This window comes from Urocampus carinirostris, chromosome 4 (genome assembly GCF_059441175.1).
Source record: "Urocampus carinirostris isolate Australia breed hairy pipefish chromosome 4, RoL_Ucar_1.0, whole genome shotgun sequence".
In the NCBI taxonomy this organism is placed as follows: Eukaryota; Metazoa; Chordata; class Actinopteri; order Syngnathiformes; family Syngnathidae; genus Urocampus; species Urocampus carinirostris.
The window spans coordinates 49,135,683-49,161,921 of record NC_142352.1 but is presented as its reverse complement, the minus strand read 5'-3'; the positions used below and the strand labels follow the sequence as shown (position 1 = coordinate 49,161,921).

Sequence of the window (26,239 nt, the reverse complement as noted above, 5' to 3'; positions counted from 1 at the left end):
ACTACAGTTTACAATCAAGGTGTAGCATTAACAGACACTGTTTTGGTTGTACATCACCAAAGAATCATTGTTTTGGAAGCTCATTATACAATCTATGTCCATTGTGGAGACACTTGATAATGAAAACCCACAAAACAAACTGTAAACACTCAAAAAGCACCTGAAGCAATTTGATTGGGTGAGCAATAGTAAGCTGTATCTAACCAAAGCAGATAACAAGCAGCAAGCCTTAGGCTGCAGTCAAGTGCTATATTGATTAGTATGTGTAGGACAATAGAAAAGAAAATTACTATGAGTTTTTATAATGGACAGGACCAAATTAAAATAAAAAAGAAAGCAAATATTGCATTTTTTGAAAAAGAGGAAAAAAGGTCAGGGGAAAAAAAGCATTTTGAATTTAAATTGAATTTACATTCAAATTTAAATGTATTTTTTTTCTAAAGCAGTTTTAAAGTTTAGAGAGACTGTATTATTTAGTGAATCCTAAGATAAAATTGCCTTAGTTAAAAACAACAATAAAAAAAATGCCAATAATAAGCAAAAATGCATGAACTATCATATAAAAGTCATAAACAATTTTACATAACATGAGGCTTACGGAAAGGGTGCTGATGTGATTGACAGTAAAAGTTAAGCAAAACAAAAAACAAGGGGGAACATTTTTTAGTTTGATCACTTTGAGTCTCTGTAGTTAAGTGTTAAATAAATCACTTGTTTTCTTTTGCAGTGCAAAATACTGCAACATCTAGTCATCAAATTCTACACACTGTCCAATATTAGGCCCGGGGGGTGCAGTTACGGCCCATGATCAAATTTTTACTGGCGCTTGGCCTCTGTCATAAGATTAATAATAATGAGTGGCCCATCCGCATTTTAAAATAAATTTGTACATTAAAAAAACACTATTTCAACAGATGAGGGCAGTAGCCCCTTGGCCACCTTGCTCTTGGCTTTCTGGGAAAATTTTAGCACACCCTATTTCTAAAACAGCGACTGTAAATAAAAAAAATGATTTGACTGTGAGGGTCGCTGCTTTTAGGACAAATGGAATTTTTTTCACAGAAATCCCAAACAACTGTGTCTGCCTTATTTGCCAAGAGACTTTGGCTGTTTTCAAAGAGTATAATATCAGGAGGCACTGCAAGAGCTAACTGAAAACGAACACTGTGAAAGGTAAAGTAACTGGAAACTGGAAGATTTTTCACGAGACCCTGTGAGTCAACTAAAAATGCAACAAAGGCAAGCCACAAGTTTGCGACGCTGTTTGCCAAACCTTCCAGGAGGGTGAATTTATTAGAGACTGTTCAAATAATGCCAGGCTGAATAGTCTACCCTCACACATTTCCAGCTTACCAAATCCGCCCTGCGTTCTGAAAAGGTTGGACACCTCTCCTATAAATACATTGTTTTTTCTACATGACAATTAAGAGCACTAGTTGTAGTAGTTAACTCAGACAACTGAAACAGAGTTGTAGGGTTTATTTTACCAGTCTAACTGTTTGGTATCACCACTCAAACCCAATTCCCCAAAATTGCTGTTAGGTAAAGTCTAGTAAAGATTTTCTCTGATTTGATTTTACTCCCTGGAGGCCTTTCAAAAACAATTTGGAGTTGTTTTCCGACCTACTTGGAGGTGGCAGTACACAGACTTGATATGATATAAGAGTGTGCAGAGAAAAATAGAGCGCAGGCTGCACTGGGAAAGAGTGAGGCATAGTGCTTATAATACGATGATTGTATGTTTGCCGTTGCCGGTTGTCAGGCCGCTGGATCCAAGCGCCACTCTAATGACAGCTTGTCACGCCATTCTGGACCACCTTCACTCACATCACCAAAACAAAACACTTGTTCCCTCCTTCCGCTTCTTTTCTCTACTTCACGCTGCTCCTCAAAGAAGATAATAAACAGACACAAGAGAAAAGGGAAGCGGGAAAATAACAGGGGATGGAGACAAGGGAAAGCGGTTATCTTTAAAGTTCCGAGGTGGGTTAGGTCTTTGACGGCTAAATTGACCTGAGCATTTGAAGTCCACATAACAATATTTACACTGCGCTATACTCTTAGAACTGAAAATTTATATAAAATGCCAATGGTGGAAGAAATGAAAATGACGACACCACGTGTAATGATCAAAATGTTCTTTTAAAGGGTTCTGGATAATTCAGCACAAGTGTGTGATATTAAACACGCCTGAGCCCAGTTCATACCCCGGCTCGGGCACTCTGGTGGTAGGAGAAGTGTCACACCCTGACAAGGAGGTCAGGAAGCTAGGGAGGGGAAATGTTATGGTTGGCTCTATAGGTGTCTTCCAAAAGGACAGTTAACTTTATAAAAAAAAATCTAGGTCCAGAAATTTGTATTTCTTATACATTGTGTAATCCCTACCTAGCAATCACCGCCATGTTTGTCTGGCATCTTGCTGCTACGCCGTGCTCTGTGGCACCTGTTTTCATTCGCATTAGATTATACAATGCTATCTAGTGGTCAAATTTTACACACGTGGGTTTTAAGGTTTGAATTTAGAAATGACACAAATGAAACCAAGCCCTTAAAATTACAAAAGAAAGCTCTGTAACGCTCAACTTGAGCTAACCGTCGTTTGCCAGACCTCGTCTCTTTTTAAACACTTTAAATCATAAAGGAGCCATGAACGTCCCTCCCCTCCTCTTTCAACGCTCATCCGATGAAGGCACAGGCACAATAAGATTGCTCTTTCAGCAGCGGCATAGCGACATAATTATACTGATAACATACATACATAAATGCATTCAACCTCTGGCTCGGCACAGTGCGCAGCCTGATTTCTTAATCTTCTTTCCTCTACTTCCTCGTATGTCCTCCCATTTTTTTTTATTTCCTCCCCTCTTTCAACGCCATTATTTTTCATTTATAAGCAGAAAGAAAAGGTGCGAGTGAGGGAGAGAGGAGAAAGAAGAGGGAGGGAAAAAAGGGGATCTTTTGGCACTTAAACTCTTTCACTTAATGGCACTTGGAGGGATTGACGGGAGAAAAGGAGGGACACAGGAGTGCATAAAGAGGGAGATTAAATCATTGCCATCACGTCATCAGCCTAAATGGGTCTACTGGCTTTTTTTTCTGTCATCAGTGTGTTTTTGCTCCCTTTGGCAGATGAATCGAAGTGATGATCCATCTCCATCTCATCACTCATTTCTGCCACCCATTCTTACACCTCCTCGGCACATACACAATGTATGTCCTCCCCCAGTCTTGATTTGCGTCCAGAAACTTTTTCCTTCATCCTTAAGTAAAGCCCTGCCTGAGCATCACAGAAATTGATTTATGAGCATTGCTAGACAGCACAAAACTTCCATTAATGGACCCACAGAATTAAAGAAGCCAAAGGGAAATAAAAATCAAAGCCTCTTAAGGCATGTTTTACCAATCTTTAGACAATTTGCTTAATCCGTAAGATTAGATTCCTGACTATACCTTAAATGAACGTCTGGCATATCATTTTAAATATTCGGCTGTGTTTTTTAATAATATTTTTGTGTTTTGATGTCACAATCGACATTTGAGACTTTTTGAGCCAGGGATGGACAAAGTCCATCCTGGGGGCCAGTTGCAGCCCGTGATCAAATTTTTTTTGGGCCCGCAGCTCTTGTCATGATTATTGATATGTGGCCCGGCAGTTATGTGGACAGCAGTATAAAATTAAATGTGTACTAAAAAAAAATCACAATTTCACCAGATAATGGCAGTAGCCATTTGGCTACTTTGCCCTTGGCTTTCTGTGAGAATTTTAGCCCGCCCTATCCTGACATGGTGAATATATATAAAAAAAGAAAGTGGACTGTGAGGGATGCCGATTCCAGGAAAATTTGAAATTAAAAGTTTTCACCGAAATCCGAAACAACTGCGTCAGCCTTATTTGCCCAGAGACTGTGGCTATTGTCGAATAATATAATATTAAGAAGCACTTCCAGACGAAACATGCTGACTACATAAAGCTATTTGGAAATGAACGCTGTAAAAGGGTGAAGGGCACTGTTTTAACGACACAGTAGCACTTTTTCACAAGACCCTGCGAGTCAAATGAAAATGCTACAAAGGCGAGCTATGAGGTTGTGATACTGATGGCGAAGCACTGCAACTTTTCAAGGAGGGTGAATTCATTAAAGACTGTTCAAAAAATACCAGGCTTAATAGTCAGCCCTCCCACATTTTCAGTTAATCGAATCCGGCACTTTAAGTTTGTACACACCTGATCTAAGCTATTTTATATGGGACTCAATAAAACATTCTTTTTTCACCTAGTTTTGAATCAAATATGTTTTTTATCCCAGTGGAGAAATTCACACAATACATTTAATAACCATCGAAACTGCTTGCCTAAACCCACACATTTATTTTCATATTTTCGGTCATTATTACGTGTTCATCCTGGAGTGCCATGTCTCATATCGTTGCAAATAATTTTCACTATGTTGTTATCAATGATAATAAAGATTATATCCATTTATTTGATTCTATTCTAATTCCAACCATAGTTTAACTTAATCCTAATTCTGACAAAATGTCACAATAGTGATCAAAACTGAGTTTGATTGCGGTTTAAGGTGATTTAAAAAAGGTGAAAGTAGAGTGTTTTCTCTTTTAAATATGTGTTAACAATGCCTAACTGAGTTCAAAGAGCCCTTATGCTTTTTTTTCTAACGCACCTAGAATATTTTGTGGGTTTTAGGTCAGGGAATTTGTAATAATAGTCAATAGTCCTTATTGCCCTTTGAGACTTGTTGCGATTAAGGGCTGTACAAAGAAATTAGCAAAGCTGTTTGGGGTGGAACACATTAGGAAGGAGGAATGGGGGAGGGGGAAATTATTTCATGATCATCCCCAGATTTGAATTGTACAGCTGATAAAGAAGACAGTGTGCTGATCAGTGTAAATGTTGGCGATTGCGACAGATATGAGCGGGGCTTGAGATAAACAGGCATAGATACGTGGTACTCAACGATATTCTTCAAAATGCACATATGCACCTACTCGTTGTTTCATTTGGAATCAGCACAGACACTTCCCCCTTCACGTTTTCATGGTGCCTTCAACTACGGCCTCCTTGCAACAACACACACACACACAGGGTGCACCGCACTAATGGGTGTTTCACACATGTTGAAGAAGTAATACTTTTATTGCGCCGTATAGTTGTAAAAATATGCATATTAAAAGAATCCAAATAATTGTGTCTTTTTGTACAGAACAGCCTGAGGTGGTTTGTTCCAAGTAGCGGGTTGGCCAATTTTGGAGCCAACATGTAGTTTTTTTTGAGTCATTTGTTTTAAGTGTGTGTTTTCATCTGTTTAAAGGTTAGCTGCGTTTAAAATCACCAATGACAGATAATCAGATATAAGTGGGGGTCGGGAACCTTTTTGACCCAAAGAGCCCTAATTTTTGTCCGAAGTAATGGTTTCAAAACAAGGTGCAAGCATAGTCTTTTGTAAAAATGTCACAAAATATTGCAAAGGAGAATGCCAGCGTATTTACCTTCATTGCAGACGGCACTGGACAAGGGGAAGAACTGCACTGTGCCCTCACTGTGCCTATACCTCTGCCCATTCCCACCGCTCATCGTTTATAGTTTGTTATAGAACCTATGTTTATTGTTATGTCATAGTAAAGTGACATAACAATAAACATAGGTTCTTTAACGAGCTTCCATGTAAAGGATTCTTTAGCGATGTACAACCAAAACAGGGTATGTTGGTGTGAACCATTGACTGTAAACTGCAGTTGAGATTTCGCCCTATATATACTGGAGCAAACCTTAAATGCTCATATGCACCTACTTGTTATTTCATTTAGGCTTCAGTAGGCTTCGCAGGGGTCAATGAAGTAATTAACTGTGCACGTTCCATTTTATCTCTGAGCCAAATGTTCTCGTGAAAAGAGCCACATATGGTTCGTGAGCCATAGGCTCCCGACCCCTTTTGTATACACTAGTCCCTCGACAATTTTATCATTTACATTAGATATTGGGTCAAATTCCAAACCGCTAAATGTCCTTCCTGATATTGTCCGTTTTCCTCTTTGCTTGTCAGTCAGCCTACCTGATTTCCTGCTCTGGATCCGTTCCCTGGCCCCAACCCCCTCCTGGGCCTTCCTTCTCCCAGGCAGCCCATTCTTCGTGAAGACGCTGTCTGTCTTTTATGGGTCCCAGTAGAACGGGGATCTTTTACTGGCCGACTGGACTTTAGAAGCCCCTCGTTTAGCAGCATCCTGCCTTAATTAAAAACCCCTTTTGTGCGTTCCGCCGCTAACAATGAAGAGCGAGGGAAGGGAAAGAAGGGCGAGGTTTAGTGGCAGAGTGAGAGAAAGAGGGTGGCAATGCAAAGACCAAGAGAAAGAGATAGATGGCGGTGAATAGGAGGTGATAGGGAAACAGCAGAAAGATTGTAAACTGGACAAAGGATCGGGAAGATATAGACAGCAAAAAGAAAGTTGTTAATTACAATTGGCATTAACAACACTCCTTAGTCGAGTATGTAAAAGGGGACTTGTACAAGAAAAGAAAAGGGAAACAATTTGATCAACAATGGAAATATGTTTTTTCTGCAAGCCCTAAATTATTCACCGGTGTAGATTTGTAGGGGTGTTATTGCGTGTTGTGTGCCTGTGTGGCTGTCTATGTGATGATGGAGCAGCAAAGGGGCTGCTTACTGATTACCTTCATGTTGAACAAGCGCCTATTGACTGGCGAGTGACGGATGAGCGACCGGCCTCAAGCATGCTCATGCGCTTTCCGTATGTGTTTGTTATTGTGATAGGCCACACGCCTCCCTGCTGCTCTGTCCTAGGCGGGCTGCCCTCAGTGGTTCGGTTTTCCTTTTTCTGTCTTTGGCTTCCGACGTTCTCTCTGTCAAATAAATGAGAGAGGGGATAACGGCGCAACAACTGATGGATTTTTAAGAGCTTTGTTGCCTGTGAGGAAGCATACATAAGCAGAGCGACATGACCCCGAATCAATTAATTAATCAATTACGGGATTGGTCCTAGGCCCCTTTGAATTTTAATTATTTGTCCAAACAACACATTTGGGGTATATCTTTGCTTCTTTAAAGCTGTGTGGGTTTGCTCGGGGCGCTCCGGTTTCCTCCCATATTACTAAGAATATATATATATATATATATATATATATATATATATATATATATATATATATATATATATATATATATATATATATATATATATATATATATATATATATATATATATACATATATATATATATATATATATATATATATATATAATGTATATATAATGGGGATTATCTCAAGGTTTCTTCATTTTCCTCATGCGGAGGTTTTTGAGTTTTTCCTTGCCCTCATGTAGGTTTTAGATCAGACGTAATAATAGCTTGTGGTTTGCAATAATCTGTGATCTGTCTAGCCCTTTAAGACTCCTTGATTAAGGGCTATACAAATAAACATGACTTGACTTGACTTTAATTTTATGTTGGTATTGTGTTAATAGTTTATGTTGTCAATAAATTCAACAATATTTGTCTCTTACAATGCTTAGCTGAAAAAAGTCAAACAAAATTTTATACCCATGTTTAATTGTTTTCTGTTTTTTTCATTCACTAAGACTCTTATCTAGTACTGTGACTAGAAATAGTGTGATAATGAGATAAGACCCATTGCATTTTCCCTTGCCATTAGTGGTCTGGTGGTTAAGGTTCAGCTCTTTCACCACTTTTATCTGGCTTCGATCCCCATTGACACGATTGTTATACAATTGTGTTCAGTGATAAATTTCAACAGATCAAAAGTTGTACAAACATCGTAATCTACCAGTACGCATTTGTTATTTAGTCAGTATACAAGCCGCACTGAGTTATAAGGCGCACGTTCAAATTTCTTGCCAATTTATTCACAATTGCATTAATTTCTTCAAAACTAAAAATAATTTTCATCTGTATTTTCATCTTCTTATGCGCATTAGCTTGTTTTATCATGTTATATGGCAAAATGATTGTCATCCTCTTCTGTACAAAATATGGTGTCATTTTTTGGCAATCATTTACTTGCATCGTAAAAAAGACCGTCAAACCTCAGTATTGATTTTGACTTAGTGTTAGATCTCTGTTAACACATTTAATAAAGGAATCAAATCTGTCCTACCTTCTTTTATAATTTCCCCTTTTTTGTTTCTGTCTCGATCCCACAGGCTTCTCTGCAGAATGTCCAGTAAGGAACGCCACCTAGAGTCAAACTGTCCGTCCTCGTATATAAAAACCGAGCCATCCAGTCCCGCCTCCCTGACCGATAGTCTAAACCACCATTCCCCCGGTGGTTCCAGCGACGCATCCGGCTCCTATTCGTCCACTATGAACGGCCACCCCAACGGTTTGGACTCCCCGAGTCTCTACGGCTCCGGAGCAGGGCCTCTGGGTCCTGCCGGCGGCCCAGGATCAAAGCGTTACGAGGACTGTTCGTCGACGATTGGCGAAGATTCACAGATCAAGTGCGAGTACATGTTGAACTCCATGCCCAAGAGGTTGTGCCTGGTGTGCGGGGACATTGCCTCCGGCTACCACTATGGTGTGGCGTCGTGCGAGGCCTGCAAGGCCTTCTTCAAACGCACCATTCAAGGTTGGTCTCCACTCTGAAAATAAATGTATCTAGTCTCTGGGAACGATGTTAAAGTGAGTATTCAGTCTATGACCGGATCTTACAGTGACGTCCCACAAGATACAGTTTTAGTCCTAATGTGTTTTGAAACAGTTTCATGTTAGAAATATTCCCTTACCCTCTCACTTTATCTCTCCGTACCACTATATTGCAAGCATCTTTCTGAATTCAAGCATAGAACAGACCCGCCCCATGTGCACCTGCAACCTTGACGTTCAGTGTTAAAAGCAATTCCCGGGTAGTATTTGCATTGCTAGATCTAACCTTTAATACACATCAGCAACAATGTTGTCTCGGCCATCATATTGAGCCACACCGTGGCCACAGGTCATGTCAAGGGGTGAGGACTTCAGTTTAGGAGGAGAGGAGAGAAGGGATTGAGCGGTAATCCACATGATGAGCTGGGTAGCGGGAATTACGCTCACTAATCCTTCGTGCCACTCTTGTTATATCTTCAGGTGGGTTTGCATATATTTGGACCTGCTATTGTCCTCTCACTTACTCTTGACTGTGGCCAAGAAACTATCATAAAGACTGACCAGCGATTTCATTTTTCATAATTTATATTTTTATATACCATCCAGTATCCGGTATTGATCCCGTCTGTCCCATCCTGTCCGGTATATTGCTCGTATATCCAGTATCCGGTATCGATCCCGTCTGTCCTGTTTTTATCCTGCTCGTGTATCCAGTATCCGATATCGACCCCGTCTGTCCTGTTCTGTACCCTACTCGTGCATCCAGCATCTGGTATCGATCCCGTCTCTCCGGTACTGTCCGGTACCTTGCTCATGCATCCAGTATCTGGTATTGATCCCGTCTGTCCCCTCCTGTCCGGTATCTTGCTCATTCATCCTGTATCCGGTATCGATCCCGTCTGTTCTGTCCTGTCCGGTATCTTGCTCGTGCATCCTGTATCCGGTATTGATCCCGTCTGTCCCGTCCTATCCGGTATCTTGCTCGTGCATCCTGTATCAAATATTGATCCCATCTTTCCGGTATCCTGCTCGTGTATTCAGTATCTGGTATCGATCCCGTCTGTCCTCTCCGGCTCGACCTCGTCTGCCCCTGGCTTCCTGTTTTACCGCGCCTGACTTCTTTGTCTCACTTCTTCTTCCCAGCGATTGCCGAATCGCTGGCGTTTGTGTTCCCACACATGACAGGCCTGTTTCGGTAAAATAAAGCTTGGTGTGAAAACGTTACACGTTTGGGTCTACCATCTGTCCGGGTTCTGACAACTATATTGTACTGGGGGCCCTAGAAAGGTGAACCATTTTAAAAACAATGCTCATGTACAGTATATACAGTGGAGCCACACTTTGTCTTCATTGGTGATGAGGTCAATGCTAGAACTTAATTAGTGAAATTGACTTAAATGCAAAGCATTGGTAGCTTTGTTTTAAGCTACAAATCATTTACAAAACCATTGAAAATACATTGGATGGGGATTGGAATTTTCAGTTTTTATACAGTATATTTATTTTTTGAAGATGTGAATCGGTTATTTAAATTGAAAGTCCTTAGAATATGAACTAAAAAACAAATTGAAAAAAAAATCGATACTAAGGTATGTGAAGTACTCCATAAAACACAAAATTGTAACTATAAAAATGTTCCTATTGTATTTACCACCAAAAGATGAATTCCGATGAGGTTTTTCTCATTATACAGAAAAAAAAATGTAATACAGGTGTTCCAAAAATATTGGACACATTTTGACATTAAATACCTCAGAAACCTGTAAGGATATAAAAACCCAAGGCGTAAATTTAGAAAGTTTGTAATCACAATTTTTTACTAGCAATGTTCAAATATGTTCGATCCGTGTGACATTGGTCACACAACACACATCAAGCCGGTATTCAAATTCTTGCCAAACTTGTCGTAGCATTACATTGTCGATGGTTGCAACATCTACCCCGACATTACGATCTCATGTCCTGGCTACCCAGGTTTCAAGATCTCACACCATGCGATTTATTTTCGTGAGGATTTGTGTAAGGATGGGTCTATGTTCCCCCTATTCTAAGATATGTGGATGATTATTAGGGCTACACAAATTAACATGACTTGACTTCACTTGGCTTGAATAACAGATGTTGTTGCAACCATCGATAATGCAATATTGGAACGCATTTGGCAAGTATTAGACAATCTACTTGATGCGTGTCGTCTGACCATTGGTGCTCACATTAAACAATTTTGAACATTTCAAGTAAAAATTGTGATTGGAAGTTTTCTGAATTTACCAAGTGTGTTTCTATATCCTAAACATTTGCCTGGATATAAAATGTCAAAATGAAGACTTTTGGAACACCCTTTATATTCATTAGGTTTAAATCCATTCATTTATTTTTTGTTTGATAGGCCAAGGTGGTGCCTGCTCTCATTTTAACACGATTAGTTGTAAGAACTAATCGGCCTGTCAGGTCAGCATGTGTGTCATCTCATAGACGGGAAAACTCTGTTTCCAAGCAGTCAGCAGTCTGGCCGTCATTGATCTACCAACTCAGTCAGTCATATCAAACAGGATTCATCTATCTGGCCTCCCATCCATCCACCTATCTGTCACTGCTTTCTCTTGCTTCTGATAAGCAGCTTTCCCAGTAAAACCCTAGAGAGACTGGCCAAACGAGGAGGTGCAAGACACAGAGGGGAGAATAGAGGTCTTATATCCAATAGATGCTCACTACCGTGCAGATGACCTGTATGTGTTTATTATGGGATGAGATCAGGCCATGGTCCGTGCCCGACAAAGAGATTGGGCCCCACGCATGTCGAGATAAACACACAACCCCCCCCACCATAAATAGCCTGTCATGCACACCCACCACTCACGCACACATGGTCTTGTAATCACCCCGCCTGCTACTTTGACCCCTAATTCATCTGTGATTGCTGCCCTGTCTTAACTGTCCACGTGGCCCCTTTCATTTAGAGAGCTTGTTAAAAGTTCAATAGGTGAGGACTCGCTTACAGATTAAACACAAGCGCGCCGCCACTGTATAGATATGACAACCGTGCTTATTTGGCAGCGTGACCTTGTGTGTGCCCCGCGCTCTCATTCCATTATTTTCACTCTACTTGTAATCTCAGCCCTTCCTTTGCTGTAGATGCATGTTGCATGCATGGTGCTACGGTCACATATCACGTCACGGATCACGTCATGGACACTTTATTAGGTACACTTCCACCAAGATCTTGTTTCAACACAAGAATAATAACATAATAATAATAATAAACATATCATGTTTAAAAGAAGCGATGTCGTTTGACACCGCTAGTCCATCGTTGTCTCAAACAGTGTTGGGTGCGTTACTGAAAAAAAAAAAGTAATTAGTTACCGTTACTGGTTAGTTTGTTTAAAAAGTATTTCCGTTACATTCTGACACTAACCCTAAAGATAATTATCTAGTTACAAATTACCTCATATACTTGATTTGAAGCCGAAGAAAACGTGAATACTAGGCATGTCCAAAGTCTGGCCCGAGGGCCAGTTACGACCCATGATCAATTTTTTACTGGTCCGAGGCCAAGGATAAAATTGATTGTATGTGGCCCAAAAGGTTGACTTCAGTATAAAATAAATGTGTACCCAAAAAAATAAAAATCAGCCCTTTGGCCACCTTGCCTTTGGCCTCAGTGTCTTGAATGACATCATTATAAATAACGCTTTTATGTCACGGTGCTATTTTTTCAGTCATGTAGTAATCTAACTTAATATTTTTTATGCTGTTACAACGCCGTTACCGTTACTAACGATCAAGAGCGGTGCATTACTTTGCCTGCAGAATGCAAATGGCGGCATGCCCTCGCAAAACTGATGCCGTTTTCAGCAGAATTATTTACTTCATGTCTTTTGGGATCATGTCTCCATTAAAAATAGGGACTATCATATGGTTAAAAAATGATTACAAACATAGTATTTACTAAAGCGCCGAAAGAAAGGAGCTGAACGAGGGCTGACAACCCAAATTCTTTGACATACATTACAACTTCCTGTTAAAGTAAGGAAGTAGGTATTTTGCCCGGTACATCGTTAGCTTTAGTACTTCAGTTACTAACTCTATTACATTTTGAAAGATTTAGTGGGTAACTATAACTAATTAACTACATTAAATTAAATTAACTAATACAGTTCTTAAGTTTGGCTTGCAGACTGTCCTTGACCTCCTGGAGCAAATGGGTCATGACCTTATCATTGGCTATTACACCAGCCAAAGTCTTGCACACAGTTGTCTATGCATGTTGACTTGCATGAGTACGGGTGTGCATGTTGTTCTGTGTTGATGTGCCGGTTGTGTGTGTCCATGTTGTGCGCTTTGGCTGAAATTGGGGCCAGGCTCAGATGGGCAGTGCCATATTGGTATGTTTCAAGCCATTAGCCAATAAAGCCTCAGGTAATCACCAAAAATAAATAAATAAGTAAACATCCAGCTGGGCAGGGAGGAGAGTACGGAGTCGAAGAAATAGATGGGGATGAGGAGGAGAATGTGCTTTTTTATAAAAAATATTGCAATGAAAATAATGGTGGATGGTGGCCAGACATGTAGATATGGGCTTTGTGTTTGATGTGTTTTGTATGTACGTATACAAGATTGTGTTTGTTTGCGCATCACAGCATGGAGTAAGTGGCTGTGGCAGCTGCTGTTTCAATGGCGTCAGTCCAGAAGCACCTGACAACGTGCATCTATCACCCCCTTATTGAGAGAGGGGGATGCATAAAGGCGAGTGTGGGTGTCCAATGATGGTGAAGTGAAATGAGAAGAGGGCCACCAAACAAAATGGAGAAGATGAAAGATGGACAAAGTTAAAGATTAATTTGTATTGAAGAGATATTGTATCATTATGCAGTTTTTGTTCCAGAGTTTTTCTAATAATTGATACACTGGCCTACATTGTTTTAAATTCTTCAAGCCTTCTTGCATATATATACCAAATTTAAAACTCAAAATACAATACTAAAATCAAGACGTCAGCTTTTATGCGTATAAAAACAAAATGAACTGAGGGGTAGGGGTAAGATGAGCACATTCATGCAATGTCCTCATGACCACCCCCACCCAATAACGGGTCCAATTGATTTGGTCACCAGGATCGGGCACTTGGCCCAACTCAATGCAGCCTGCCACTCCCAATAGTTGCACACTCCTGGTCTTAGTAGCAACAAACCTCAGCTACGTTTGAATGAGCTCCAACTTGAAAAGCTAATCAAAGATTTAAGCAAAATTGCATTGTAGTTCTTGCATTTTTAAGAAAATATACATACTGTTTCAAATACAATATAGACTCAAGCCCGTTTGTTACACAACACTGAACATTGGTGCTCAATTGTTATGCAGCATGTGGACACATACATTTGAAAGGAAATTGCAGTGGATTTGAGGTGGTCATATAAGACCCTTCACGGACAGAGACAGTCTGCATGATACACAAAGAAGCATTATGGAAAACTCACTGGGTTCCATGAGCCTAGTTACAATGTCCAGGAAAGGGGATACACGTAAAACCCAGTAGCGGACCATGCAGTTTACTCCTACGCCTTCACGCCATTCCGAACTAGTGATGTGTTGTTCACCAACAAACCGACTTCACATTTTTTCCCCCAGGGATTCAGTGTTGTTGACGTTATTTATCTATATATCTACCTTGGTCTTATCCCTCAAGAGGGGTGACCGACAGCAAGACACATACAATAATAAAGAAAATAAAAGTGGAAAAAACACACACAAACATTTTTGGACCATGGCCAACCCAAATGCCGAAAAACCCAAACAAGGTAGGCACCTCGGCACCTAAATTGGTCATGCTTTCGTCTCTCCAGATGAAACGGGACACAAGAAAGCGGCCATGTAACTTGGGTGAGGGTGACACAACACACTCTTTTGTTCAACAGCAGGGTCCGACAGCTTTCACTGGTTTACCCCTGCCAAATCATACAGGTGCCCTGCCAATCCCTTAGAACGCGTCCAAACATCCCACTATCCTTTTACAACACCTCTCCACTCATTCCTATCACCAACAAGAGCTCTAGCCTCCACTAGATTTAGACCTCTTTCCTGCAGTGTACTCATGAAATGAAATGAAATGATCTGCATTTATATAGCGCTTTTCAAGTCAATGACTTCCCAAAGCGCTTTACAATGTGCTTCAGATTCCCAATAGCGGCCGTGATCTGTGCAGCCATGTAAGGCACTAACCTGCTTATTGGGGGTTCAGTGTCTTACCCAAAGACACTTTGACATGTAACACGGACAAGCCGGGATTTTAACTGGGATCCCTTAACCCTAAGACGATCGCTCGCCCTCCTGAGCTACTGCCACCCTAAACACCATCCATCCACGTCAATTGCGGCCTTACTCTTGGTCTCCTTCCATTTACTTCCGCTCTGTAGATCCTCTTCAACATTCGCTCCTCATCCATTCTCTCCATGTGTCCAAACCAACCGAGTACTCTCCTATCCACACGCTTGCTCAGTTCCACTACTACTCCAGTTCTGTCTCTCACAATTTCATTTCTCAATCCATCCAATCTTGTCACTCCTAACATACTCCTCAAACACTTCATCTCAAAAACATTTAATTTCCTTCTCAAATCTGCGTTCAGGCTCCAAGTCTCTGCACAATACAACACAGTCGGCACAATCACACTCTCATACAGTCCCCTCTTAACATCCATACTCATACTCTTGTTGCTCATCACTCCTCAGAGCACCCAAAATCTTGCTTCCTTGATTCACTCTGTGCAATACCTCGCACTCCATTCCACCAACTGCAGCCACATCACAATCCAATTACCTAAAGCTTTCAACTTCTTCCAGCACCTGTCCATGCAACCTTATTTCTAACGCCATGCCCGCTCCATCACGTGAACATTTCATCACCTTACTCTTTCCAACATTGACACATAACTTACGCCTATCACATACTCTTCCAAACTCCATGACCAACCTTCTCAATGTTTCTTCAGAATCAGCCACAAGCACTGTGTCATCTGCAAACAACAACTGCCACACCGTTCCAGTTATCCATCATCTCTACACCTCTGCCAAATACTCTTGCAATCTCCAATTTAAATATAAAACAGGTTAAAATTGTTTTGTATTTTTTGGTTCGTCTGTGAATAGTTTTATTTATGTTTGCTGTGTTTTTCTTTCAATGTGTTTTACATAACATATGTAAAGTTTATTCTTGTAATACATACTTTATTTGTGGTTGCACTGAATAGTCAATATATTTAATCAGCCTTTTCTTGTGTGTTTTTCAGAGAGTCTGAGTTGCTCGAAATCAACATTAAAGTTTTTGTTTTAAAAAAGGTCAAAGTTACACAAGGCAGCGACATCTTGCGGTAGGGTAAAACAAATGCTACTAAAATTTAGGAGGATTATAGATTTTTTTCATAAATATTAATTCATTTTTTGGATGTTACATTATTTTTTTCTTTTTTTCTTTTTTTCCATTTTCTTTTTATAGTTTTCTTTCTTTTGTTTATTTTTTGCATTATTTGCCTGTTTTTTATAATCATTACTAGTCTGAATCAAGCCAACCATCAATAACTATTTTATGATTATAAAACCTTTAATGCTGTTACAGCTACAACACATCAAGAAGCATGAATAATATCCTCATAAAATTTCTAAATTAATAAACATAGCCAAACTGTAGTCACCAAAAGTATGTTTTATTTGAACACAAAATCCACCCTAATGTCTTTTCTCAAGATATTTTCGATTACTCTGTCGATGAATATTTGTGCGTTTCAGTTCCGTCAAAAAGTTTTTTTCTATCACCATCAAAGCTGATGCTGAAAGTCAAGTCTCTCAAGTTGCTTTTCTGGTATAAGTTTTTGAAAATTCCACGTTACAAATGGCTTGACAGTAAATCTGCACCCAAATCAATTTTGCTAACCCCTTCAGCCATCGTGGGCTGGAAAGAATGCTATCAAATCAACGCAATAGTAGTATTTGCTCATGTAGTGGTGAATTACCTACCCCTCGCTTTGCAAAATCTTTAACGTTTCTCTAGGCCCTCATGCAGGACCAAATGAACCAATTCGGAATTTGATTGCCTGAACTCAGCGATATTGGAGCTATGTTGTGCTGCGGGGATGCCTGCACATAAAATATTGCAGGCCTATGGGAAGATTTCTGAGCATAGCAACACGTAATCCTGATTGGCTAAATGCTTGGATATGAAAGCACACATTTGGAAGGAGCCCTTGTGTTATGGGTCCCAGATTATCCCGGGAACCACACATCAATATTGATTTAAAGCATCATAGGCCTCAGCCACATAGTTTATGTAAAATAAAAAGATTTTGTGTTGAATTGAGGCTGTCTGAACCACTATTCTTGAGTCCATTCAATGATATAATTTAATTTACAATAATCAGTAAGGCACATTCTCCATAGACAAGTGTAAATGTCCAATATACAAAAAAATAGCCGTAAATAAAATAAACATTTCCAATTTGTAAAGTTCCACATGTGTTCATATATAGCATTTTGATCATTTTACATGTATTCAATAAGACTCATCCGTAATTACTCTTCCAACTCTCAAACTCAAAGTAAGACATATGGATAAAGGTGCACACTCAGTATCAAAGAAGTGAAACTGAACTGGTAAGAAATATTACGGCACACATGCCAATACTTATGTTGTAAATCATTAGTGTCCAAACAACCGACCATCATGTAAATTAAAGGAATTGTGTGTTGGAATGAGGCTGTGCGAACCACATTTCTTAAATCCATTCAATTATATGTTTTGTGTGGAAGTGACTCACGCGGTAAAGCACACCGATGAACAGATACCTGCTGCGAGGATGCCTGCACATGAAGTATTGCAGGCCTATGGGCAGATTTCTGCGTCGAGCTACAAGAAATCCTGTGATGTGATTGGTTAAATGCTTAATCATAAAAACACACATCTGGATGAAGCAGGGGTGAAGGAATGAAAGGATTCTGACAGGCCATTTGGAATTACTGTCTTGTACAGTATGTTTACTATCATTTGTGGCTTTATTTAGGAAATGCACAAACAACAGCATAAGTCATTAATCAACCAGTATTGATGGACAAAATATAATTAGCATCACACGATTCAAATATTTTTCAAGCCAGGAGAAAGGGCCTTTCAGGTCCTCACGGCACGCTATTGGTAGAACCAAAGACGCCCCCTTGGAGCTGTAACACCCACTGTGCTTGTTTATTTATTTTAGCCCGTGAAGGATCTCATCCTCCTACTGATAGACGCCAGCATAACATATTTACCTCAATAACATCCTTCATGCAAACTAGTTTCGAGTCAAGGTGCTGAAAATCACCAGCTGTAAGTGTCTCTTTAGCGCACTTATTCGTTTAGTTTCTAACGAGGCCCATTACAGACTACAGTTATTAGTCCATCTAGCCTTAACGTGAAGTAATTGCTGAATTAATGTGCTCCATCGGCATCTTCCTCATCGCGGGCTAACCTGTCCCATTAGCAGCGTCTATTAGGTTTCCCCGGCGCTTTGAATGTTTAGCCAGTTACTTTTCACTAACATGGCCAATTAACAAGAGTCTTGTTAGCCATTAAGACCAGTTTGTGCATTTAGCCTTTTTTCCCCAAGCTAACTAGCCCCCTTAATCAGTGGAGTAATGAGAAAACATCCTCTCCGCAGCAGCAGTCAATAGTAATCACTGTTTCACAGGGAGACACATGAGCTTACTCTCCAATTGGAAAGAGCACTTAAAAGGCAGCAATTAGGTTCGATTTGGTGTGGTTAATTTATAATACTTATTAGTATACATGTTTACAAGTACGCTTTATTTTACCTCTAAAAATGAACGATTATGTCGCTAAAGTAGATAACTAGTATAAAACGGAATCAAGATAGCTAGTTAGCTTGCTAACTGTGTATTTAAGTACAGTATTTGAATGTGAATACATATTGTAAATTGTTTTATTGGGTGATTACAGAGTTATTTACAATCTTAATAAGTTATGTTTTTCTTAATAAACAAAAATGATTATATAAGTCTATTAGTAAATCATCTTACTGATTTAAGTATTTATTTTCTTCTTTTATTATGTTTTTTAACCCATTGTATATATATTTTAGCTAATTTAATAATACTAAAATAATTTAACCGTCCTTAAAACGGGCATATATTCTGATATGGCAGATATCTTTTTTCCCTCCTGAAATTACAAAAATGTTAATATTTAAATAGCATTTATATATATATATATATATATATATATATATATATATATATATATATATATATATATATATATATATATATATATATATATATATATATATATATATATGGATATACTAACCAAAATAAGGAAAACATACTTATATCTGCAATATGAAATAGTTTTTCTCATAATTATCGTTTTGTTGTTTTCTTAGAGAAACATGTTGAATCTGTTGAAATTTAAAACACTGTACCCTGTGACTGGCAGGCAACCAATTCAGAGTGTCCCCTGCCCACTTCCCAAAGATAGCTGAGATGGGCTCCAGCGCCCCCACAACCCTAGTTATGATAAGCGGTGCGGAAGATGGATTAATTGATGTTTTTCCCTGCTGCCCACGCGACCCGATAAGCTGAGAAAATGGATGGCTATCTTAGAGCCATATGTACAAAAATGTATGAAAAGAGCCATGTATGGCTCGCCAGCCATAGGTTCCCGACCCCCTGGTATATATTTTAATACAAAAATATTCCTGCAAGACAGGGATTGACATTCTTTGTGCTCCCCTCCGCAGGCAACATTGAATATAGCTGTCCGGCCACCAACGAATGCGAGATCACCAAGAGGAGACGCAAATCGTGCCAGGCCTGCCGCTTCATGAAGTGTCTGACTGTGGGCATGCTGAGGGAGGGTAAGGGAAAAGGTCTCTTCCTAATCTTACTCCGTGGTCACTCGGCATTCCAGTGGTGGTAACAATGTTGCATTCAATAACAGAGAAAACAGAATACAATTAAAATTACAACCGTCCGTTTGGTCTTGGATAGATTAGACATGTCACTCCAAGTAAGTCTTAAAACGGAAAAAAAATTCAAATGTAAACCAACAAAAGTATTTAACATGTATTCCTTGGAGAATAGAGTAAGTTGTAAGTGTAACGTAAAGTAGTGCAACAACATTTGGTGGCAACAAAATTTCAAAATAAGTCAATGAGTAGGATAAGAAACCCCGTTTTTCTACACATAGGCAAGATATATATTTTACAGTCTTGTGCGCTTATTTAGGGTGGTAATGGCCCTGGGGAAGAAACTCTCTGAGCCTATTTGTCTTTGTTTTAAGGCTGTGGCCTGCAACTTTTTCTGGACCCTGCGGACCAGTTTAATTTCTGACTGTACAAACGCGACTGGCTCACTGCCGCGATTGGGGTTCCCATTGCTAAGCAAACGTCAGTGATATTTGTCGACTGGCCAATCATTGCTCAATTACAGTGATATACTACTGTAAAACCTTAACAAAACAACAAACTTTGTTATAACATGCGTGTATACAACAATCGATATGATATAAGCAAAAAATAAGGCAAGGTATGTTTATTTTTGTGTGGCCTGGTTCCTAACGTCCCATTGCCCAATACCGGTCCGTAGCCCAGTGGTTGCCGACATCCGTTTCAAGGGAACCGCAGTAGGTCAAAGAGGTGATGGCCGGGTTTAAAGAAGTCCTAGTGCCATAACGTATAAATACGTATTCAGAAGCATTAGCCCTGGGTGCCAAAATGTAAACATTTGTCTTTTGTTGTTGTTTTTATAAACGAATATTATAAAGGCTTTGGCACAGCTCATCGGTAAGTATCAAGCCTCCTGAAATGATTTCAGTGTACAAAATCATCATTGGATGGCAGGATCAGCTACTATCAGATCTTTGTCCACACATTAAGGAATCCCTGCTTCCTCATGTTGCTTCCTGTATCCAGCAATTGAGCTTAATGTGGTGTGTAGGTGTAATGAAGCAGTGTGGTGAGAGTAGCGAAGATATGAAGTACAGACAAATAACAGTTATACTGAGCTTTTTTCCTAGAAACGAGTGTATTTAAAAAACTCTGCAATGTTTTACTGTTGTTTACTAAACAATGGTAAAAGCTTGAAACCTTCCTTTTTTTCTAGTGAAAAGTGATAGTTCAACATTTTGCTTGACATCTCTGATGCCCATATAGCCTCAGAACAAAATTTTCTGAAGGCCTTCAAAATTGAGTCAAAATGGCAAAGAATTGTCTGGCACCCACTCATCACATTTGAAAGAAACCTATTTCATTGAATGAGTTAACAATGTTGTTAAAATCTTGGAAATGTGTTTTTATTTAACATCAATATACTAAATACTCTTTTGGGCACTTTATAGCATGATTGCATTCGTGACGCTGTATAAATGAATTACGTGAGTCACACAAACAGTGCTTAAAAAGGAACTGATCTCAACCTACCATTTTGATTAAATACACTCATTTCTCTTTTGTCACACTCCCCTGGTGACTTTACCTCTTTCCCTGCCTTTGGTCTTCCCACCTCTGACCTTTCCACTCCCACCACACTTTTTTGCGACGCAAGGCGAAAGAGAACAGCCAATAGAGAGAGCCTAAGAAACGGGAATAACGGTTGGGCGGGAGGCTTGGGAGAAGAGATTGATTTATAGGCGGCAAGGAAGGGGTCGGGGGAAGATGAGAGGCAAAGTCAAGGAGGTGGCCGAATGGAGTAGAAAGTGTGTGTGAGAGAAAGCAGAGGGAGAAGGAGGGTCAAGGTTGTAATTGATGGGAGACCTGGACGACGCCCCCCGCCTTCCTTTTTACTGTCCGCAAACGGGAAACGCGGCTAGGGCTGACGCGCGGCAGCCTCCTCGCCATCCATTCTTGTCTTCTCGTCGCCCTTCTCTTCTCCCACTCATGCTTGCAGGACTGCTTCATCAATCCACTCAACGATGCATTTGCCCTCCCCTCTATCCTTCCGGGCTGACGTTCACTCTCTGGCTGATGATGGCCTTAAATTAAATTAAAATTCAAACAGCCAATGTTGAAAATAATTTTGAAAGATCTATTCATACATAGGTACTGTTGTGAATTTGTGGTGGACCCAAATGCAGGGGCAGAGTAACCAAAGAAAGGTGCTAAAAAAAGATGGCATTTAAAAACAAAATCATCAATAAATTAAAAAAAATTAAAAACAATGAGAAAACTGCCTAAAACAGAAAAACAAAAACAAAACAAAACCTCAGAAACCAGGATGGAACTGCATAAATTTGATGGTATCGAAGGTGGAAAGTGGATAATGAAAAATCAATGAGAATCAGAATCACCTTTATTATGATTACATTTCTACAATGAGTTTACAGTTGCACTCCAGTTGGCAAAATTAACTCATTAACTCATGAATATAAAAAATGTAATGTGTTCACCTCAAAAATAAAGTATTAACATCTGAAATTAGAACTAAAAACAACCGGGACATTGCTCTCGAACCGGGATATTGCATTTAAAACTGTCAACAGTCAACGTGACAACTGAAGAATCTTCCCTTAGACAGAGTAATGGAAATGAAGTCAAATGTAAATAAGTAAGCAGTACAATGTATATCCTTTAACAGTACACAAATAAAGTAAATAATTTTTCTGCAATCCAATACTTCTTCAGCAAATAAAAACTTCTTTTGCAAATAAAAACTTCTTCTGCAAATAAGAAAATCACCCATCAACGGGTGATGTCCAAAATGTCCTTATGAATGGTCAGGCTAATTAGGGACATGTTCGTCCCAATTATAAACCGACTAAGCACCCTCTGGTGGATGGAAGCGCCCAAGGCCCTACCAGATACTTATTTTTTTGAGCAGCTCTAAACATGATGATTTTGGTATACAGTTTTTTTTTAACAAAAATCGTGCTCGCTATACGAAGGAAAATCCTGTTCATGAGCATTGACAAAGGCTACCACTGGAGACCGCTCATCGCTCGTGACTACTCACCAGTCATGACTGCTCAGTGCCAGTATCAGCTGCGTCTTCACTTGCAAACTACTAGACGCAAAATCAAATCAGTAAAAATGTTTACTTGTAAACACACACTCACTTGTATCCGATCCCGGATACAAGTGGCCGAAATGAGTTTCCTCCGCAGGGTGGCTGGGTTCTCCCTTAGAGATAAGGTGAGAAGCTCAGTCATCCGGGAGGGACTCGGTGTAGAACCACTGCTCCTCCGCGTTGAGAGGAGCCAGTTGAGGTGGCTCGGGCATCTAATAAGGATGCCTCCTGGACGCCTCCCTCGGGAGGTGTTCCGGGCATGTCCCACCGGCAGGAGGCCCCGGGGGCGACCCAGGACACGTTGGAGAGACTATGTCTCTCGGCTGGCTTGGGAACGCCTCTGGGTCCCGTCGGATGAGCTGGAGGAGGTGGCTGGGGATAGGGACGTCTGGGCTTCTCTTTTAACGCTGCTGCCCCCGCGACCCGACCTCGGATAAGCGGAAGACAATGGATGGATGGATGTTTAGTGTGGATGTTTATTTAAAGTTACGGTAACTAGAATTTTAAACGTACAGTAAGTGTTCTTGTATCATCAACAGTCTCTCAATTTCATACCTGTGAACCCCGCAAATTCATCCCCTTGTTGATGATTGCAAATCCTCCTTATCAAGCTGAAGCAGAAGATGGCGGCCTCGAGTAATGTCATCTTTTAATTGAATAGCTCTTAATCAAAATAAGTCTCAAAGGGCTGTGCAGACGGCAGACTATTATTAAACCGTCCCCTGATGCAAAACCGTCATAAAGGCAAAGAAAAAGTAAAAAACTTCAGCATTTGGGTAGACCCTTTGGAAAAGGGCTGCTATTCTGGAATGCTTCAACATAAAAAATTATCTTGAGCTCTAATGAAATATTTGTGTACAAGCCGATGTTTGACTTCAAGGCTCCACGTGCCTGAACAAACCTTAAGAAGGGGCCGCGCATTCGGTAATCCCCTTTCCAGGTTGAACAAGCTGCAATGGGTATTACAAGAGCTTCAACAAACAATACGCAGTCATCATCAACAAGAAATTTAGGTCATTCATAAGTTATATATCATGAGTTTGTTTTAAGCCTAGATTTAAACAGTTCCACTTAGGTTGCAGATCAAATCTTAAAGGAGGGACCTTTCCACAGCACCTGGGCCCAAATGGAGAACACTCTCAAACCTGCATATTTCTTTTTGGCTTTAGTGATTATTAGTAGACCAGCATTTTCCGAACGAAGGCTCCGAGCAGAAACATAAGGGGTAATTAAATCTGAAACATATGAGGGGGCAAGTTCATGCATAATTTTGTATAATACCCACAGAACCTTAAAATCACTGTTCCAATATCCACACTGCTCCTTTAAGGATAAGATAGTGGATCTTTTATACATGCTTTGACAAACGTAAATGATCACAAATGCAAATAACATAACCATGTGTTTAGAATTCAAGCACATACCATATAATATCTCCTTACATTTATTTAGGAGGGTGTTCTATATGGATTTTAGTAGCACCTTAAAACAATCGCTTCGCAATTCCTCATTTAAGTAGCCCATCCCTACTCTAAATACTAGAAAATACTGTTGCCAGGAACTGCAAATGAAAAATAAACTACACGAGTAGCTATGCGACCATTTTTTGATTCAGCGTTTTGTATTAGCTCCATGACATGACATACTGCAGCTATGAATAAGTACAAAACCTTAGCAAATAGCTTGTAGATGGTGTTGTAAATAAGCAAAAAAACAACAACAATATTTTTCCCCAGGAGTGCCACAAAACCTTTGCTTCCACTATAAATGCCAACTCATCTGTTCTTTAGTCCCCCCACACACTTTATTCCCTCCCAACAAGCTGCTGCCGTAGCGTTTGTTCCCCCAGTCAATTTGACATTGGCAGAAGCCGTGTTTCATCTCTTCTCGTCTTCCCTAAGTCTTTATCGGACCAACACGCATGCAGCGTGTATCCTCGGTTTTTATTGGCAGCTTATTCTCGTCTTTTCACCTGCAACTCATTGTAGATTATTTGTTGAATAGAACATGTGACATTCAAGGCAAGGGGCTTTACAATTCCTTATTAAATGCTTTCGTTGTGTTATATTTGCATGTGTTCTCAAAGAAGAAAACAAATGGCATCCTTTAGTGCCTTCGCATTGTCGGAGTTTATAAAGATATAAACCCATTGCTGTCCATAGTATTCAGATAAAAGCATTTAAACAGAGTTTAACTACTGCGCATGTAGTGAGCCCGGCCCGCCAGCCATCTTGCTTGGCTGCCGAGGCCGTTCTGACCACATCCGGTTCAGCAGACGTATTTATTGAAAGGTCACGCATGCGCAGCAATATACAATGGAGTCGCGCATGCGTATTACGTTACATACAATGGAAAAACATTGAAAACGTATTACAAACAATGGAATTAGACTGAAAACATGTGTGTGTGTGTGTGTGTGTGATGATCACTTGTATATTAAAAATAGAAAAACAGGTTAATTTCATAGCACAGGAGTCTGAAAAATACACAACTAAAAGTAGCTTACTTTACAGCATACATCATTCACACGCAAGCACACACAACCAGGTCTACATGTACATGGTATACATCATGCTGACAGACCACAGCCATCCCATTTGTATCGGCTCTGAATTTAATACATGGGGTCCCACTCTACATAACGACATTGTTCATTCCACTTGTTCTTATAGTTTCCAGTCTAAATTAGAAAAGAGGAGATAAAAAGTACTCCTTTAAAATTTGCTTAATTCTATTGAAGGCATCAATTGTGTTTCCTTTTCATTTACAAGAGACAGTAATGTTAAATGCAAACATTTTTCTATTTAACTCACCTTTATTCATATGGCTGCTACGGTTGCCCCCCCCCAAAAAAACAAAATCCTTGACTGGGCAAAAAAAAAATTGAAGAAAAAAAGGTGCAGTTTGGTAACCATAGTTTGTAATCTTTAATCTGTGTCTGAAGGCAGAGTGTGTAGTTTTTAGGTGTCCTTAAAAATATTAAAAATAAGTTTGTGTTAAGACTGCCCAAATGAGGTCAAAGAGCCCATATATATATATATATATATATATATATATATATATATATATATATATATATATATATATATATATATTCCTTTTTTTTCCACAGCGCCTGTCTGATTTTGTCTTACTTTTTCCTTGGTGTTCCAGCCACGACGCGCATTACGCTGGAGGAAATTAAGTGGGGGGATGGGTGGTAGGAGAATGATTTCATGTACATGCTTGCGGTTTTCTTTTATTATAGGATGAAAATAGTAAAAGTACAAAAATTCTGTTTTTAATACAGTCCTAATGCCAAGTCAAACCCCCAAAAGGAAGACTTTATTCGAGTGCGTCTAAGAATTTCACATACTTGCACATGCAACAAAAAGATTGATAGTGGCTGCTGAACTGGTTGCCAGACAGTCGCAGAGCACACAGGGACAGACAACTCATTCGCTCATTCACACCTAGGGACAATTTGGACCGGCCAATTCACCTGAAATACATGTTTTTGGAACGTGGGAGGAAACCGGAGTGCCCGGAGGAAACCCACGCAAGCACGGGGAGA

At 39.8% G+C, this 26,239-nt stretch overlaps 1 protein-coding gene across 3 annotated transcripts in view; it reads left to right on the top strand.

The window, feature by feature from the left end:
• The window catches only part of esrrga (estrogen-related receptor gamma a), a 136,976-nt gene that overhangs the window by 29,656 nt on the left and 81,081 nt on the right, over positions 1 to 26,239 (top strand). For all 3 annotated transcript variants that reach the window (XM_088334774.1, XM_088334773.1, XM_088334775.1), the window contains exons 3-4: positions 8,197 to 8,621; positions 19,425 to 19,541. In XM_088334774.1, coding sequence (XP_088190900.1) covers positions 8,197 to 8,621; positions 19,425 to 19,541 — 542 coding nt within the window. The remainder of the gene's footprint in view (positions 1 to 8,196; positions 8,622 to 19,424; positions 19,542 to 26,239) is intronic.